Here is a 14,502-nt window from a genome sequence, read left to right as displayed (position 1 = left end):
ATCATCTTATTTGCAGCACCCTTATTTTGAGGATTAGCATGAGGGCACAGACGATTAGGTTAGGCTGTCAAGTCTGAGCTGTGGTTGAGTCCTTCACTCAGGTGTACCATGCACCCCGAGATTGTGCCCGTCACGTGGGAGCCCCCGAGCCCCTCTACTCCTTCTGAACTTGTGTTCTCCTCTCATGGGAAAGGCCATGAACTCGTATCTGCTATAATAATAAAGAGGAATATGAAAAGGCCTGAGTAAGAACTGAAGAATTTGAAATATTTGTGAGAAAAATTCCACATGCAAGACAGACATCCAAAATGGCTCAACATAATTTATTTTTTTTTATGTTAAAATGTACAGAGTTCTTTTGAAAGTACTTGCTAGAAAGGGGGGAAAAAAGATATTACATACAAGTAGAGGAAGGGAGGCCCACGGGCCCAGGAGCGCATGACACGGAGAAGTACAAGGTATCTAGGCACCCCTTCCCCTTAGCTTACAAGTCACCAGGAACCAAGTACAAAGAGGTTACAAAACAGGAAAGCAAATATAAACAGACAGGAATAGACTCAGCTTCATTTGTACATGCGGCTTTTAGAGGCATCTGGAGCTCTATTCACACACTCTAGAGATCTCTTTAAAGAGAATTTTTATCTTTCTTAAAATAGTTTTTAATATTCTACAACAAAGATAAAAAATTTTAAAGATGGAATGAAATGAAAAAGCTCTTATTTTAAAAGGCATCAAAGTCACTAACAGTGAGGTTTTAAATTTTTTTTAGAAGATTACCCAAGTTATCTTGCTAAAAATACATTTTTTTAAAACAGAAGTGAAAAAATGACAGGTACCAATATTATTGTGTTGGATAATTTCTTTTATAATATAGAAAAGAACATTTTTTTCTACAATAGTTCTACAGTCACAAAGAGGTTTGTGGAAAAGGGAGCTGCCCGATTGAATTTTTTTTTTTTTAAAAGAAACAAACAAAACCAAACACAACCGCAAACCAACAGAAACTGAATTCACGGCCCTCATACCAACAGCTTCTCCTTCCGCCTTGACCCACCCTCCTCCCAGCACACCTCCCTCCCGCCCCCCATCCCACCCCACCGGGAAGCCAAGTCGCAGCTGCAGACTGCGGGGGCGCAGGGAGGGCAGCAGGGTGCTGGCTCTACGCAGATGGCGGAGCTGCGGGAGTCTGTACGGAGAGACTGGGTCCGACACAACCCTGCACATGCTCAGAGTGGACAGCGGTCAGACGTGGAATCTGCCTTTTTCTAACACACTCAATTGAGAAAGTCAATTAAAGTGTATAAAAAACCCAACAAACCTGTGCATTTGAAAAAATTTAATGCCTAATTGGTACTTTAAAAATTTATATAAAATGTACAAATGAAGGAGAGAATTCAATGCTTACAGGTATTTCTTGAAGCAGTATTTCCCCCTTTTGGATATTTGACTGCACATACCAAGTGGTATAATAGTTTCCATCTTCTAATGATGGAATATAAATATATATATTTTTTTACCTATCCCTGGAGTAAGTAACAGGAAGGGAACGGGCGACCTGGCTGCACAAGAGAAGAGAGAATGCAGTTGGGGACAGCACACAAACCCGCTGAATCCCCACCGTGCAGATCTGCCCTCACTACGCTGGTGTCAAGTTTGTCCCTCTCCTCATCTGCCACTCACAGAGAGGGGCTTGTGCGCTCTGATTCACAGGGGATGAACTCAGTATCTCGACAGACAAAGAGAACTAGAGGTATGTATCATTAAGTAGCTATAAAATTCACACCGTAACCTCCCTTCTAACACAGATCCTGCGCCATCTCTTCTGACATCAACAGTGTCAAAGGTGTGTCAGGTGTTTTTCAAATCACTGAAATGTACAGTCATCCACCCACACTTCACGAGAGAACCTAAGAGGCCAATCTGGGGACTGCTACTGGAGTTGTGTAAGAGTCAAAGGCTCAGGAATCTAGACCCTTAGTCAGCATTTCAAAGTACATACTACAAACGGAGGCTGGGTGGCGTATGTGCGTTATGGCTGGTTCACCCGGTGGCAAAAAACCAAGAGGTTGATTTCCCCTTCTTGATTGTTAACAGACCATCTCTGTTCCTCCAAAGGCTGGATTAGGATAGCAAAGAGCTTTCCTTTGAGATTCTGCTGTTAATTGAGACTTACAGTATTTTTTGTGTCTCTGAGTGCTAAGTGGGAATATTAAAAAAAGAACAAATTATATTACACTTGATTCAAGAAAAACAAAGATTTCAATTAAGTCCATTTATAAAGAAACATTCTTGGGGAAAGGTTTCAAGAGGTGTGTGTGTGGACAGGGAGTGGAGGGGATTTTAAAAGGAGAAGCATTTTCCTGCCTCACTTTATTAATAATAATAATAATATTAACAATAATAATAAGTTTAAGGAGCTTGGGTTGTTCTCCATGTCCCCATCCGAGTCTCCCCTAAGTGCCTCCTGCTGGAATGAAGTAGGAAATGAAAGGTTGGGTTTGGAGGAAAGGGTCTGGTTACCCTTGAGATGTATATATAACATTTAGAAATGACAACATTGGGAGCTGCAGACAGTGAGGGGGAACATACACTTTAAAATAAAGTAATTCACTTTTACACAAATTCTGTCCATGTGGTGTGTAAAGAAAGTAAGGCTCTTTTTAATTATGAAAAGATTTTGTGCATGTTTCCCCATCCCCAAATCCTTTTGTAGATGAGCTCTACTGTAAAATGTTCAAGACTGTGAAGAAAACCAAAACCCAGAACAAAATGAACCCAAAAAACGAGAAGATCAGGTTTTCTAAAAAATAAAATAAACCAAAGAAAAATTCCTCTAAATCTACAGCAATATTTTAACTGGAAAAAAGGTCCATTTTTCTCTGGTTTGTCAGTATAAAAGGTTCCTTTATTTATATATATTTAAGTTTTTGCTGTGAGTTATCTTGCTCATCTCCGCATGTAAGGGCCGTTGAGCGGCTGCTTGGGCACACCGGCAGCGTTCATGTAGCTGTGGTGGGCGGGGCCCGTGTACATCACGTTCCCGTGGGGGTTTGGCTGCATAGGCTGCTGGGTATAGGCCTGGCTCCCCATCATGCCCATCTGCATCTGCATAGGATACTGTGCTGTCTGGTTCATGTAGGCAGGGTTACTATGGTAACTGCTGTTCATCATGGGCTGTGTCATTCGATAGCTGTTCATGGCATTCAAGGTGTTCATATTCATGGAATTGACATTATAGGCAGGGGTTGGCATTAAATTAACCCCCATGTTCATGCCACGCTGAACGGCCAATGCCCGAGGGCCAGCCTGCATGGCAACCGCCGACGGGCTGCGGCCATACAGCTGTTGCTGGTGAGCAGCCGCAGAGGGCAGCGGGGCCGACTTGGAGCGGATGGAGATGTGCCCCTTCACGGGCATCTGCCCTTGCAGCCTCTGGGTGTGCGGGATGCCGATGTTGGTGGCGGACATGTTGCACTGGAGGAGAGGAGACGTGAGGTTCATGGTGGTGGACGCCAAGTTGGGGGGCGGTGTCATGGTGGCTTGTGCTTGAGGAGTCCCAGCTAATGGATGAGACGGAGCTAGCTGAGCCAGTCCTGTATTGGACAGAGAAACACTGGTTGCATAGGAAGTCACAGCAGGAGAATGGCTATAAGGCATGGCATGAGGGTCCATGATGGTGTTGGTCAGCTGCTGCAGCTTGGCTAGACTGAAGGTGGCTGACGGCTGAGAGTAGCTGCCGGCCCCAAAGTCCCCTGGAATCCTCTCATAGATACTTATGTTCCCAGTGCTTCCAGATTCTGGTATCTCCATGATCATGGGAGCTGGAGTGAAGCTGTTATTCATACTGCACTGTGACAGGGGTGGCTGCTGCTGGGGAGGGGGTGGGGCCTGGGGCTGCGGGGGCTGGGGCTGTGGGGGCTGGGGCTGCTGTTGGGGTGGCGGCGGCTGTGGCGCTGGTGGTGGTGGCGGCTGCTGCTGCTGCTGCTGTTGCTGGGGCGGCGGTGGCGGCGGCTGCTGCTGGTTACTGGGAGGCCTCTCCACCACGCAGCTCTGAGGTGACTTGATGTTGCAGTTGGCAGCGGGCTGGACGCTGTTCTGCATCAAGCTGCAGCTGCTGCCCATGTTTGCCATCTGCTGGGTGACCACACAGCTGCTCTGGGTGAGGCTGCTGGAGGACGACAGCCCGCCATAGGAGCAGCTGCTCTGGGAAGAGTTGTTGCCACAGATGCTGCCGCCCATGGTGGAGTCATAGCTGCTAGGGTTCTCGTAGTTTTCCGTGGTGCTCTCAATGCTGCCCAGGTCACTGAAGCCACTGTCTACCACCTGCTGAGAGTGGTCTGATACGGAAGGCACATCCATCATGGGGCTGGTCTCCATGTTCTGCATAGAGGGTGCGGACAGGGATCCTTGTTCTGGGCTGATCTGTGTGTAGCCACTCTCAAGGGCAGGCACGTTGGGACTGCTGACCGAGCGGACCGACTGGCTGGGATGAGACTGAACAGAGGAGATGGGGCTGTTATGTTCTGAAGCATGACAGTCTTCAACCATGGACATCTGAGGGTCTTCATCAGCCTGGGTGTAGCTCTGCAGGGTCTGACACGCCGCCAGGGTTTCCTCGCAGTCCTGGTAGGCGCCCTCGTGCTCGCTGCTTTCTTCTTGAGTCAAGGACTGCACTGCTTGTACGGTTTCCAGATCTAGTTCGCTATGAGGAATCTCCTCCTCCTCCTTCAACTCAATTAAGTCTTCTTTAGTGTGAGGTTCCTCTTCATGATCATCCTCAGACCCCGGCAGATGCTCGGAAACCACGGATGTCTCGTGCGAAGGCTGCTCCTCTTCAGAATCTGGCTCTGTCTCGTCTTTGTCCTTTACGTTCTCCCTGCTGTTCTGCGCACTAGCATCTAAAAAAGACTCCTGGCCCCCGGGCTCCTCCTTGACATCCTCCCTGACGGGCGGCCCCCCCAGCTCCCGCGTCTCTGCTGGTCCTGGATGGCCGTCGTCCTCGTCGTCTGCGTCCTGCTCGTCATTCTGGTTGGTCTCTGCAGTGGCCTCCTCTTCCTCCTCCTGCTCCTGCTCTCCCAGTTCCTGCTGCTCCTCTTCCGTCTGCCTCTGCTCCCCTGCAAGGCAGGGCTTCTCTTCCTCCTCCTCCACCTCGGGCTCTTTCGCTTCCGTCTCAGGACTATTGCTGCTGTCCACTGGAGAGGCCACCCTGACTTCACTGCTGGCTGTATCCTCTTCGTCTCCCTCTTCAACCTCCTCGGCTCCCACGGGCATCTCCTCTTCCTTCCTTTCTTCGGATAAGGGCAAGTCTTCTTTTGATCCAGCAGCTTCTTCACTCTCTTGAATCTTGAGTTTACGTCCAGATTTAGGAATGGGGACAATGGGCTCAACGATGCATTCTTGAGTAGAAATGGACATGATTTTCCGGTTCAACTTAAATCCTGGTTTCCGACCAGGTCTCTTCTTCCAGTGGATTGGTTTACGGCTCTTGCCTTTGGGCCACCCCTTTTTCTTTTTCATAGGTGTGGATGTATCTGGCTCAAGTGGAGAATTCTTCACATCACATTTTCTCAAGAGAGATACTGGCTTTAGGATAGGAGTGTCTGTACAGGAAGGATAAAAATAATAAAAATAGGTTATAAGATCTTATGTTTCCTAGTGCCTTTTTCTGAGACAGCATGTGCAACAGAAATGCTTTTATTAATCATCGCTTTTATTAACTCTAGTTATCTTCACTATAAAGTTAAGAACCTAAAGGACAAACTTAATATCTTGATATCTTCTAAAGTCACACAGTGAACTGGCAGGAAAAAAAGGAAAGCTTCTTGGTGAACATGATGTTACCAGGCTCTAGCTCGGTGGTTCTCAACCTTCCTAATTGTCGCGTTGTTACAAATGGAACAAAGGGGTCTCGACCCACAGGTTGAGAACCGCTGCTCTGGCTAAACGAGTTCAGTTTATTCAGTTTATCACTACCAGCTGCATGGTTTTGAAACTACCCTAAGTTTCAGTTTCATCATCTACAGAACGGAGATAAGCTTCATAAAGATAATAAAACAGTAAGTCGTGCTTTTATCAAGTTGCTCTATGGAAAGTCACAAACTATTATTTGTGACTTGCTCCCTGTCTGTGATGTACGCGCTTGCTCTGATTTTCTTAGTTTCCTCAAGATCATTACTTCAGGTAATGTCACAAGCCTGCTGCTCCAGGCCATGAATGAGCCATCCTATGTGAGCAGCTGTCCACCAAGGCTGCATCTGTGTGGGGACAACTGCAAGGCGTTTAGTCCTAGACAAACAAGAGAAGTTAAAGCACCAATGATGTTTATTAGAAATCTGATATTAGAATTATTTTGTCCCCATTATTTTTTAATTGTAGCAAAATATACACAACATAAAACTTACAATTTTAACTGTTTTTAAGTGTACAGTTTGGTGGCATTAAGTACACTTACAATCCTTCTTAATATTTAAAGGGCAAGAACACCAAGGGAGAGCTAAAAAGGTATTAGGAGTAACCTGACAGTCAGCAAGGGCGATGGCTGCGTCCACGTCAACATGCGGCCAGCAAGGGGACACAATTTTAGTGTACAATGATCCAAGATGGGATGTGAAGTGCCAAATTCACAAAATAAATTTTTGTTCTTAGTTATGTATCTCAAAACATGAGTAGAACTTTGGAGAATTATACAACAACAAAGAACTTAGTCATCTTACGGCTGTACTGAAAGTATTTATTCTATACAAGTATGAGAATGTAGAAAACGCAAATGAGCTACTAGACTTGAAATCGAGTGAATTTATTGTAAATAGTACTATAAAAAGCTCAACTAGTTAATCACAAAGGCTAAAGGTTTATGTACCGAGGGTGGACAACTAAACTTCTTCAAATTTACACAGCAAAGTGAAAAGGCTCCCTCTGAGCCACGCAAGGCAAACACACTACAAGCACAGCATGGGAGAGACCAGCAGAAACTTCAGGCTGAAAAGGAAAGACGAGCTTTTCCACTTGGCTCATCTAGATGGGCCCTGAGTCTAAGAGGAAATGACAACAAAGCCATTGTTACTATTTATTAAAAATCTACTACTACTGAGTGAGACCTATCAGATCTGATTCTGGAAGGGTCCTTCACCTGACATGAAGCAGGTTCCAGTTTACACACATCTGCTCTTGCTGAAGACCTGCCTCTGCCATGTGTCCACTGAGCACCTCCACTGAGCACTCCTCATACAGTGAGGAGCAGCCGGCCGGGGTGACAGGGTGTGCAGGGTGTGACGGCTTCCTGATGCTAAGTCCAGAGATTCAGATAAGGGCTGGGGGAAACTTAGGCAAAAAAGAACAGTTTCCTAACAGAAACATATGTTCTACAGAGTCAAATAAAACAGATATTTTCTGCAAAGGCTATTTTCTCCTGAGTTAAAGAGGAAACATACAAAGAAATGAGAATGGGTACACATCATACGACTTTTCAGAGATTGCCAAGCCTTCCTTTCCTTACTTATTGGGTTGTATTCGTTTTTTAGCCTTTCTGCTACAGAGCGTATCACTATTACTTCTATACACCCACAGTGAGTGAGTTCTGGACAACGTACCATCAGCATCATCTGATTCTTCATCATCGTCTTCCTCTTTAGACTTCCTCTTAGAAGAGGAGCGACACCTGAGAACATCCTGTGAGGACAAACGATGGAAGTATCCTCTAGGGAAGAGTTCGCTTTCATCCTCCTCCTCCTCCTCTTCTTCGTCAATCTCGAACGTGGGTTCTAATCTTGGCATTGGCCTCTCAGAGTCTGAGTCTTCGAAAGGCTCGTCTAACACCTCCGTGGTCTCGGAGATGGTCTCTGTAACTACGCTGCTGTTGTGGTGCTTGCGCTTTCGGACTCGCCTTCTTCGGTGAAGGATTGGTTTCTATTTAATAGAGAAAGCAAGTGGTTTATTTACAGTAATGAACATTATCTCTTCTATTAATAACATGAAAACAGTTTTAAAAACTAATAGAATTAGCACATGTAAAGTGAGGGTGTTGTTTGCCAAAGACATGTGGAACGTTACTTCACAATACTACAGTAAGGTATTGTACACGGAGCATTACGGAGACAAACTGCACATCAAGTATTATAGATACAAAGATGTTAGATACTGCATCTAACTTTACTTAAAAAAACAAAACAGGCAGGCATGTCCCAATAGCAGATGTTATAATTCTCTTATTAATAGTTCAGCTTTAACACCCAAGGACGCTGCTCATCTCAATAATGAAATGAGCCAGGGGCTAAGAGTAAAAAGGAGTAAGAACGTGTAGTCTTGCTCGTGGCGCAACACCCTCCCCAGGTCAGCAGAGCTCCCAGGAACGCTGTGTGCCGTTTTCACGCGCCGTTCCCCAGAGTTACAGGGGCACAAACAGAGACGGAGCTGAAATGTATTGACTTGGTGCCAGTGAAGCATTTCACACATCAAATAAATCTGATACTGGGATTTGGCTTATCTGGCACAATTCTGCACTGGGTTGACCTAACATCTTAAATTATACAACCAATACCATAAAATGAGAAAGACAACATTCTAGAGACGACCAAATCCAACCCCCTCATCCTGCAGGGCCCGAGAGGCTGTCAGACTTCCTCAGGTCACCTGTCCACTTGTGGAAGTGGCTGCAACACAGTCCCGGGTCCCAGGCAAGTGAATTTCTTCAAAAACTGAAGTACTCTGCACATAGTCTCACTGCCTGTTACAGTGTTCTTTTTTTTTTCACACGAGAAAACAGAATATTTTTCTTTACTTTATAACCAGGCACCATACACCTGAGGATGGGTTTTATATTTATTTACATTTATTTTCCATGATCACGGGATGAACAGTACAGTTAGTCGATGTTAAAACTTTCTCCACTTCTAGCTTACTAGTTCCAATACAATTCTCAAATTAGATTAAAAAAAGCCTTGGAGAAGCAGCTGATTCTAGGACTGGGGGTAAAATATTCAAGATAAACCTAGAGCAGCTGGTAGGGCTGCTCACAACAAAACAAGCACCCACAGTGGGGCACAGTGGGGCACAGGAGCACAATGGAAAAAGCTCCTAATGGCCAAAGCTTGAACAATCCATCTCCCTGTCGCCTGGGCATCATCATAACTCACGGCAACCTCGAACTCCTGGATTCAACTAATCCTCCTGCCTCAGCTTCCCAAGTAGCTGGGACTACAGGTGTGCACCACCATTTCCAGCTTATATATATATATAGAGAGAGAGAGAGAGAGAGATAGGACCTTGAACCCCTCTCCTCAAGTGATCCTCCTGCCTTGGCCTCCCAAAGTGTTAGGATTATAGGAGTGAGCCACCACGTCCAGCCTAAGCACCACATTTTTAAAAGTAGTGTTAGATTATTCATTTAAGTATTAAGTAAATATCTGGGTCCATACTGACACAAATAAATGCTTGGATAAATAAATAAACAGGGAGAAAGTGCAAACCACCCAAGCAGAATTCCAAACAATGTGCCCAAGACACTCTGCTGAGCAGGGAGAGTGCAGACTCTCCCCCACCTGTGGGGTGTGCATAGTGGCTCCTTCCAGCACAGTAGGGAAAAGGCGGAAAGGGAGTAACTTGACGGTGGAGAAGCCCGACAAACACTACCCAACCAGGTGCTCAAGGTTACCTCCAACAGGGAAAGGTCAGAAAGTACCTTGCATTTGATACACATCAATACACAGAGAGATACGGGCTGATACCCTTGACATGATGTAATGAGAACGACGCCCCACTGCGATGGTCCTCTCTCAGAAACACACTACCTCGTTCCAGTACCATGAGGGATATGCCACACAATACCTGACCATTCTGAGAACTGTGAAGGCCATCACCAAAAACAAGGACAGTCTGAGAAGCTGTCACAACCAGGAAGAGCCTGGAGACACACGGCTACCCCAGGGGGTGAGGTGACTGGACAGAACTGGGGACAGAACACTGTGGACACCTGAATCAAGTGTCCAGTCCAGTCACTACGGGTCCATGCCAGCTTGCTAATCACTCACACGTGCCACCCCCATGCCAGAGGTTAAGAGGGGTGTGGGGTACACGGGAGCTCTACTTCCTTTGCACAATTCTGTAAACTCTTCCAAAAGGCTTAAGTTGTCACCTGCTACCACAGGTGGAGCTCATCTGGGCAGCTGAGTCTGGCTGCCTCTGGTCAAAGTCCACTCCCAGCCTGGTGTATTTCTGTACATAATTTAACAGAATTCATTATTATAATCTATGTCATTATTAATTAATTGGCTATCATTCAAATCCTAAAAGATGATGAAACATAGTCTAGAAAATATTTCTACAGTAAGATCAAGTCACACCACTGGAAGGAAGTGGAAGAGGAGGGAGGGAGGGAAGCAGCACCACCCAAGATGGGATGAGTGACTGCACTGTGTGTGCCTGGACAGGAGGCACCGCTGGCCACTATCTGTCCAGCTACACACACGACACTGGGAAGAGAAGGCACCATGGCCACTAGCTGTCCAGCCACGCACACAACACTCGAGAACAGGAGGCACCCTGGCCACTGTCTGTCCAGCCACACACACGACATTCGGGAACAGGAGGCACTGCTGGCCACTGTCCATCCAGCCATGCACATGACACTCGGGAAGAGGAGGCACCACTGGCCACTGTCCATCCAGCCACGCACATGACACTCGGGAAGAGGAGGCACCACTGGCCACTGTCTGTCCAGCCACACACACGACACTTGGGAAGAGGAGGCACTGCTTGCCACTGTCTGTCCAGCCACACACACGACACTCGGGAACAGGAGGCACTGCTGGCCACTGTCCATCCAGCCATGCACATGACACTCGGGAAGAGTAGGCACCACTGGCCACTGGCCATCTCATCTTTTTCTCGGATATAAACACTCTAAATCTATACATACTTTTAACATATTGTTAAAGTCCCTAAAAGTCATGATTTGAACATTAAGCTGAATAAGTTTGTCAGCCCTTATGATTTCTAAGCTCACTCCCATGAATCAAAGAATTCACACACACATTTCAAATGTTCACTGGAAAGATCAGAAGCTGCCACGTACTGAGGCTTAACGTCTATCAAACGACCCGCTAGGCATGTCTGACTGGACCCTTTCAGAACTGCAGGGAGAATAAATGTGCACAAGAAGCTGCGCCCAGAGGAAGACAAACACGAGTATGTTACCTTTCGCTTCAGGGTGGGTTTTGTGAGGATTGGTGGTGAACTTGACCGAGGGCTTTCTGGCTCCTCCTCGTCCTCGCTGCTCTCACTGAAGCCCCTCAGCAGAGCCCTGTCGCCGTCACTGTAGCGCCGAGGCAGCCTGTCATCTCCTTCCGGCAGCCTGCACTTCAGAGTGTCGGGGCCCCTCCTGAGCTGCCCGTGCCAGGGCTCACTGCCCTCACTTAGTCTCCTTTTTGGAAGGTCTGGCTGCCCGTCCTGGCTGGGCTGCTCCTGAGAAGCTCCTGACTGCTCCTCACTTTCAGCGCCCTGTTCCTGGGAGGTTTCCAACTTTTCCTCACATTCTCCGTAGTGTTCCTGAGGAGCTGATGTCTCTTCCAAGAGCAGCTTACAATCTTTATCACTAAAACGTTCCTGGTTTTTTCGGTTCTTCCTCCCCCAGCGACCCCTCCGAGGCGGCTGGCTGTTTGCGGGAAGACTATCACGGGGGAGCATCTGTTTGTTCAAACGTGTAGAAGTGACTGGAGCCGTAAGGTCTGGTTTCTTTTCACTTTCTACTGAAGAAGAAGAATCTTGTTCTTTGTCCTCCTGAGAAATGGACTTCCCCACCTGAAGTGAGAAAATAAAACAATGCTGATAATTTTTCACTGTTGTTTGGTTGTATCTACCTATTTTTACCTTTTAAATACTAAAATAAGAAAAAAACTTGAGCTTTACAAAGAAAAAGAACTACTATTTAATAGCTAAAATGAACAGTTCCTAAGTTTAGGCCCTGCTGTAAGTGCTTCATTTGTATTCACTGAATTCTCCCAGCAACCCTATGAAGTACATCACCGTATCCTTCCTTCACAGATGAGGTGACTGACACACACACAGCGACCGGCACCAGGCCAGACCACGGCAAAGGAAGCAGCGTGCAGGGACACAACCCCGGCACTCTGGCTCCAGAGCTGAAGCTCTGACCCACGATACAATACTATCTTCAGTGAGGAAAGTGACACTAATCCTCTTTTGAATGTTAAATGAAATTGTCTATGACATTTCTCAGAAATAAAAACTCATAAACAGAGAAGACAGATCTTGGGGCATGAGCAAGAGGAAGGAGGTATTTGAGAAATATGAAAGAAAATTCATGTAATTTATAACCACTTTATTCTGAATATTTCATTTCAGTTTGAAAATCGCACTGAAGACAATGCTTTTTTATGTTTATCAAAGAATAAAACGGATGTTTAAAGGACAAAGCACTGCTTACCAAGAAAAAGGTATCACATGAAGAAAAATATTAAAAACTATGCCACGTAGCACAGCTGTCATCAGCTCTTTAACGGCTAAAGACATCTGTGGGTCCATGGAATTTTTTAGTGCTATTAGAAAACATAAATGTTTAATTCCATAATAATCTATTTTAAGGAAAATGCATCTTCATTTTTAACAAGTGTCAGATTTAGATATTCAGATTTCTCAATTATTATTCAGCTTAAAATTGAGCTGCTTACTGTCACTGTGGTAAGAAACATTTAATCATTAAGTAGCCCACTGTAAGAAATTCCATGGTCTCCTAATCCTCCAAGGCTTAAAAATACACAAGCAAACCAGACTTTGTCTTCCTGAAATTTCTACCACTGAAATAAAACTAAGATTCTTTTTTTTTTGAGAGTTTATTTTTTTTAATATATATTTTTTAATTGAATGGTAACTATGTACATTAATGCACTTTAAAACTAAGATTCTAATGTGAATTTACTTTGTTGGTAAGATATCATAATAAATATCACGAACACTCATGAAAACCAAAACTCTATCTTCTGAATCAAAACTAGAGATGATTCAAACCCTCACACTGGTCTCCGACGCTCTCTCCCGGCACTGTGGCTCTTCATTTTCTCCTTCCTCACCCTCTTCTTCCTCCTCCTCTGAGACCACAGAGTTGGACACGATGACGGGAGTCCAGCGCAAACACTCTGGGTCTACATCTACAGGTCGCAAGTTCAGCTGAAGCTTTGCCATGTGATCCTGGATAAGTTTTTCCCGGCGGATAATCACAAATCTAGAACCAGAGAAAAGTTTATAGCAACCAACACTGCACAGGATATACGTGAAGGACTAAGGAAGTGTAACCCTGGAAAAGCCTAGCGCAGCTGTCTTTGCGTGGGGAGAGGGCACAGGGACCCACGCTGCCACGTGAGCGAGCACGGACACCAGCTGGCCGCCGGACACTTCCCTCCACCACACACGGCTCTCTCCACACTGCTGTCCCGTTCCCTCCCCGCTGAAGTGCTGCTGCACTCTCGTCCTATTCTCTGCTTAGCTCAAATGGCCCCTTTCTTTGTGAGCTTGTTCTGACCACTTTACACAAGTGAACTGCTCTTCCTTTCAAACTGCATTTCACTTTGTGCCATTTATAGGAAATTAACCACGGCCATATTTTACTTAATGACATTGTTTTTAAAGTTGTTACTTCTTATAGGTAGTCTTAGGAAAGAGCCTCCCAACACTAGAAGATGGATGATTCAGGAGCTTAGGTCCAGAAGCTGGGAGAAAGGGCAGGAAAACGGTGAAAAAATTATACACAGTGAATCAAATCAAGTATCAGCGAAAGGAAAATGATGTCTAATCATCCCCAAGTGACGTGGCGTACAGCAGTTAACGCCCTCTTGCCAATCATCTGTGCCTGACAGAACCTTCCACTCGGTTTTCCTTCAGAAGTCTATGGGGGGACTCACTGGTCACTGCGGAAGTCCAGCATGCGCAGGTGGCGCAGCGTGGACGTGATGTCCTGAGGGCAGATCCCGGTCAGCTTGCTCAACTTCTTAATGCTGATCTGCTTGTCATTTTGGTGATAAAGGCACTCCAATATTACACTTTTCCAATAAGCCATGTAGGAGAGACGACCTAGATCGGACAGTGGTTTCTCTGGAGACCCTGCTTGGCCTTCACGCTTTGATAACAAATAACCTAAAGAAACCCCCAAATCACAACATTAGAGACCCTAAATATGTTTGATTCACCAAAATAACAATCCCCTCTTCTACCACCAATCCGAGTATAAGTGTATAGGTGAATTCCTTCAAAAAAAAAAGGACAATAAAATGGCAACACTACTTTAAAACAAATTTGATGAAAGATTATATAATTTGTATTTACTGAAGACTAGAGAAGCATTATTTTATCTATTGTTAACATAAATTACCCTGTTGAAATACTCAAACTGTTAAAACAACCAGAATCCTCCTAACAGGGTGCACTACTGAGGCCAGGGCAGCCCTGGTGCGCACTGGAAAGCCACCCTGGCGTGCTCTATCTGGGCCACTAGAT

General features: G+C 45.5%; 1 protein-coding gene across 3 annotated transcripts in view; it reads right to left on the bottom strand.

The window, feature by feature from the left end:
- Positions 1-302: 302 nt before the first annotated feature.
- The window catches only part of KAT6A (lysine acetyltransferase 6A), a 98,992-nt gene continuing 84,792 nt past the window's right edge, over positions 303-14,502 (bottom strand). Inside the window, exons 14-18 of one of the 3 annotated variants that reach the window (XM_023507664.1) lie at positions 13,911-14,142; positions 13,027-13,234; positions 11,191-11,793; positions 7,590-7,905; positions 303-5,600 (exon numbers count right to left, since the gene is read on the bottom strand). In XM_023507664.1, the coding sequence (XP_023363432.1) occupies positions 2,947-5,600; positions 7,590-7,905; positions 11,191-11,793; positions 13,027-13,234; positions 13,911-14,142 (4,013 nt within the window). In that variant the 3' untranslated portion in view covers positions 303-2,946. The remainder of the gene's footprint in view (positions 5,601-7,589; positions 7,906-11,190; positions 11,794-13,026; positions 13,235-13,910; positions 14,143-14,502) is intronic. The other 2 variants (XM_003801074.3, XM_023507665.1) reach the window with 2 other exon arrangements.

Source organism: Otolemur garnettii, unplaced genomic scaffold, assembly GCF_000181295.1.
Source record: "Otolemur garnettii isolate 467f Iridium unplaced genomic scaffold, OtoGar3 scaffold00197, whole genome shotgun sequence".
NCBI classification, from domain to species: Eukaryota; Metazoa; Chordata; class Mammalia; order Primates; family Galagidae; genus Otolemur; species Otolemur garnettii.
This window is presented reverse-complemented; position numbering and strand designations above follow the sequence as displayed.